Source organism: Macrobrachium nipponense, chromosome 5, assembly GCF_015104395.2.
Source record: "Macrobrachium nipponense isolate FS-2020 chromosome 5, ASM1510439v2, whole genome shotgun sequence".
Taxonomy (NCBI): Eukaryota; Metazoa; Arthropoda; class Malacostraca; order Decapoda; family Palaemonidae; genus Macrobrachium; species Macrobrachium nipponense.
Window position 1 is genome coordinate 39,122,632 of NC_061107.1, and position 2,826 is coordinate 39,125,457.

Sequence of the window (2,826 nt, forward strand, 5' to 3'; positions counted from 1 at the left end):
GGTTCTGCTATAAGACCACACAACGGAAAATGTATGTCAAAAAGAAAACTCTTGATATAGTGCGCTGGCGCATTCGCACTCTCCGAGCACTTAATGAATATCGGATGGAGGGGAGAAAGGTGGTATACATCGACGAAACATGGGTCACCACGAGGATGCATCGTAGCAGCGAGTGGGTTGATGCCACACAGTCCATGATGAGTGCCACCTACAATCAGCAGGTCTCTCCTGAAGAAGGGGAGCGTTTTGTGCTTGTTGCTGCAGGCAGAGAAGATGGTTTCATTGAGGAATCATTCTTGTGTTTTCCTACAAAAAAGAAAACTGGTGACAACCATGGTGAAATGAATGCCGACCTCTTCGTTCGTTGGCTCACGTCCCAACTTTTTCCATCATTGCCTGAGCCAGCAGTGCTGGTGCTTGACAATGCACCCTACCACAACCAATTGAGCGAAGATAGTCGTTGCCAAAACCCCTCCACCATTAAAGCACATATCATGAAATGGTTGACGTGCCGCCAGATGCCATTCCCTCCAAACGCCACACGCCCTGAGCTGTTGCAAATCGGCAAGCGAAATCACCCACTACCTGTGTATGATATTGACAACATCATCCGTTCATGGGGACATGAAGTCGTTCGACTACCACCTGCTCATCCTGAGCTCAATGCTATTGAGCAAGTCTGGGGCTTTATGGAATAACGTGTGCGTTCCTCATTGCAGCGTTTCACTCGGGCAGATTTACAGGCCAGAATAGAGGAAGTGAAGGTTAGTGCAACAAGGGAAGTGTGGGACGGTGCAATAAGACGGTCCAGAGCCTTCGAGGAAGCATACTGATCAAATGATAACATACAAAAGACCTGTAGATCCTATAATCATCACCATAAACAGTGATGATGAGGATAATCTGTTCCTTAACAGTGATGACGATTATGAAAGATTTTTTAATGATTTATATTCCATTGTTTCATTTACTTTCCAGCTGATGGTGATAATTAATCCACATGAGAGAGAGAGAGAGAGAGAGAGAGAGAGAGAGAGAGAGAGAGAGAGACAGATAAACTTTTATCATGCTTCTCTTATCATTAACATCTTTATCATGATCATCATTACAACTGTTATCATTATTACTATTTTTGTCTTAATAGGTATAGATACCAGGAGCACCACCAGTTATGAAAAATAACAGTAAAACGAAAGGGAATGCAGATTGGAGATACATTAGATAAAGATAACTTCTGCATGACTGTTCAATGCAATTTATGCGGTCCTACTTTGAAAAAAGGAGTTAAGCTTGGCTTTAGATATCTGAATCTCTTGTAATTGTATGATGGGTCTTAAGCTGTATTATGAGATTTAATTTTGGTTATTTTTCCAAGTCGTAGCCGTATATCGCACGAAACCTTAAGGATTTAAGAAGCCCTCGGGGCAGGTTCATCAAGTTGAATAAATAGGCTATAGGCTATAAATTCCTTATACACCCTGACGAAATACAGCAATATCATGAAATGTTAATAAGAATTATAAAAAAAATCTAACATATCAATTCTATCAGTTATTAACAAATATAACAGGTTAGAGAAAAGGTAGAGTAAGCGACGCATGAGAGACTAGAAAAGGGGGTTACTGGAGGGATAGGAGGAGGGTCAATACAGAGGGAGGGAAGGAGAGGGGAGGGACGGGGGAGTGTATGTATTCGAATTGCTTTACCTACTTACCAAATTAAACTTGGCTTAGGCTTTATTTATTAGGCCAAGAGTAAACACCTTAATTAACGAGATTTGTCAATGCATTGTATTGTCAAAAATGAGGGGAAGGTCTCAAGAGGGTTTTGTCACAGTACCATCATGATCAAGTAATTAGTATGGGAGATATTAAAGAAAAAAAATACTATTTTTTGTCAGAAATGTATAGAAGTCTCTCCTTGGACTTAGACTGCTAAGAGCTTTCCATCATACCTCACAACATACCACTCACTATGGCCTTGCGAGACCAGTCGACTCCAGTCACGCCCTGCCTACACCCTTCATGGTAGCGTGAAGATATAAGTTCTCGACGACGAATTCTACTTGCTCATCCTATAATTGAGTACAAGTTCACTGACTGAACAGGTACAGTGCCGATAACAGTATTTTCGACTACTATGAGATTCAGGGTCTCTGTAACACGGTTTTTTGGATTTTGCTCCTTGTCAAAGCATCGGATGTAGCTGAAAGTTGACATATGTATATTTTACAACCACACACAAATTTTGTCAGCATTATCAATAACCTATACCCGATAGTTTTAATTTTTATAGAGTAAAAATGATCTAGCCGACGCCATGGCCAATGATTACGAGCCAAGAGTCGAAAACATTCATTACGTAAGCAAGGTAAACAAACACCTTTTGACTAAATGTTGCCCCGCCCATCCACCAGACAGAAATTCCATCGCCTCTGAAACCCAAAGACTTTATGAATGGCGGAACGATACATAGATGTGGGTGGGGTATCAATGCTAGCGTAGTAATACTACTGTAGCAGTAGTGCCGCAACAGTATAACAGTAATATACATGAATTAAACGTTTAGACTAACTGCTGGGATCCTTGAGGATCATTTAGCACTTCTTACAACTACTCGAGAAATTAGCCTTCAGTGTTATCCTGAATTATAACGAGGCGAAAGTGGGTGGAACCTCATGAAGTCACCATTCTGACGATAATTATTGGTGAAGGTTTAAAGCCAATATACGGTACCGGCTATTTTTTTTCAGCAAATAGGTAGATAGCCAATAAATAAAAATTGCTTGACATTGGATATAGCAGTTATCAAATCAAGCTTGTCTAC

The 2,826-nt window shown here is 40.7% G+C and overlaps 1 protein-coding gene across 1 annotated transcript; it reads left to right on the forward strand.

Moving 5' to 3' along the window:
* Positions 1 to 29: 29 nt before the first annotated feature.
* Positions 30 to 698, forward strand: LOC135215760 (uncharacterized). The gene has a single exon (XM_064250714.1). It carries the CDS (start codon positions 30 to 32, stop codon positions 696 to 698), a length of 669 nt encoding a protein of 222 aa, XP_064106784.1.
* The last annotated feature ends 2,128 nt before the right edge of the window (positions 699 to 2,826 follow it).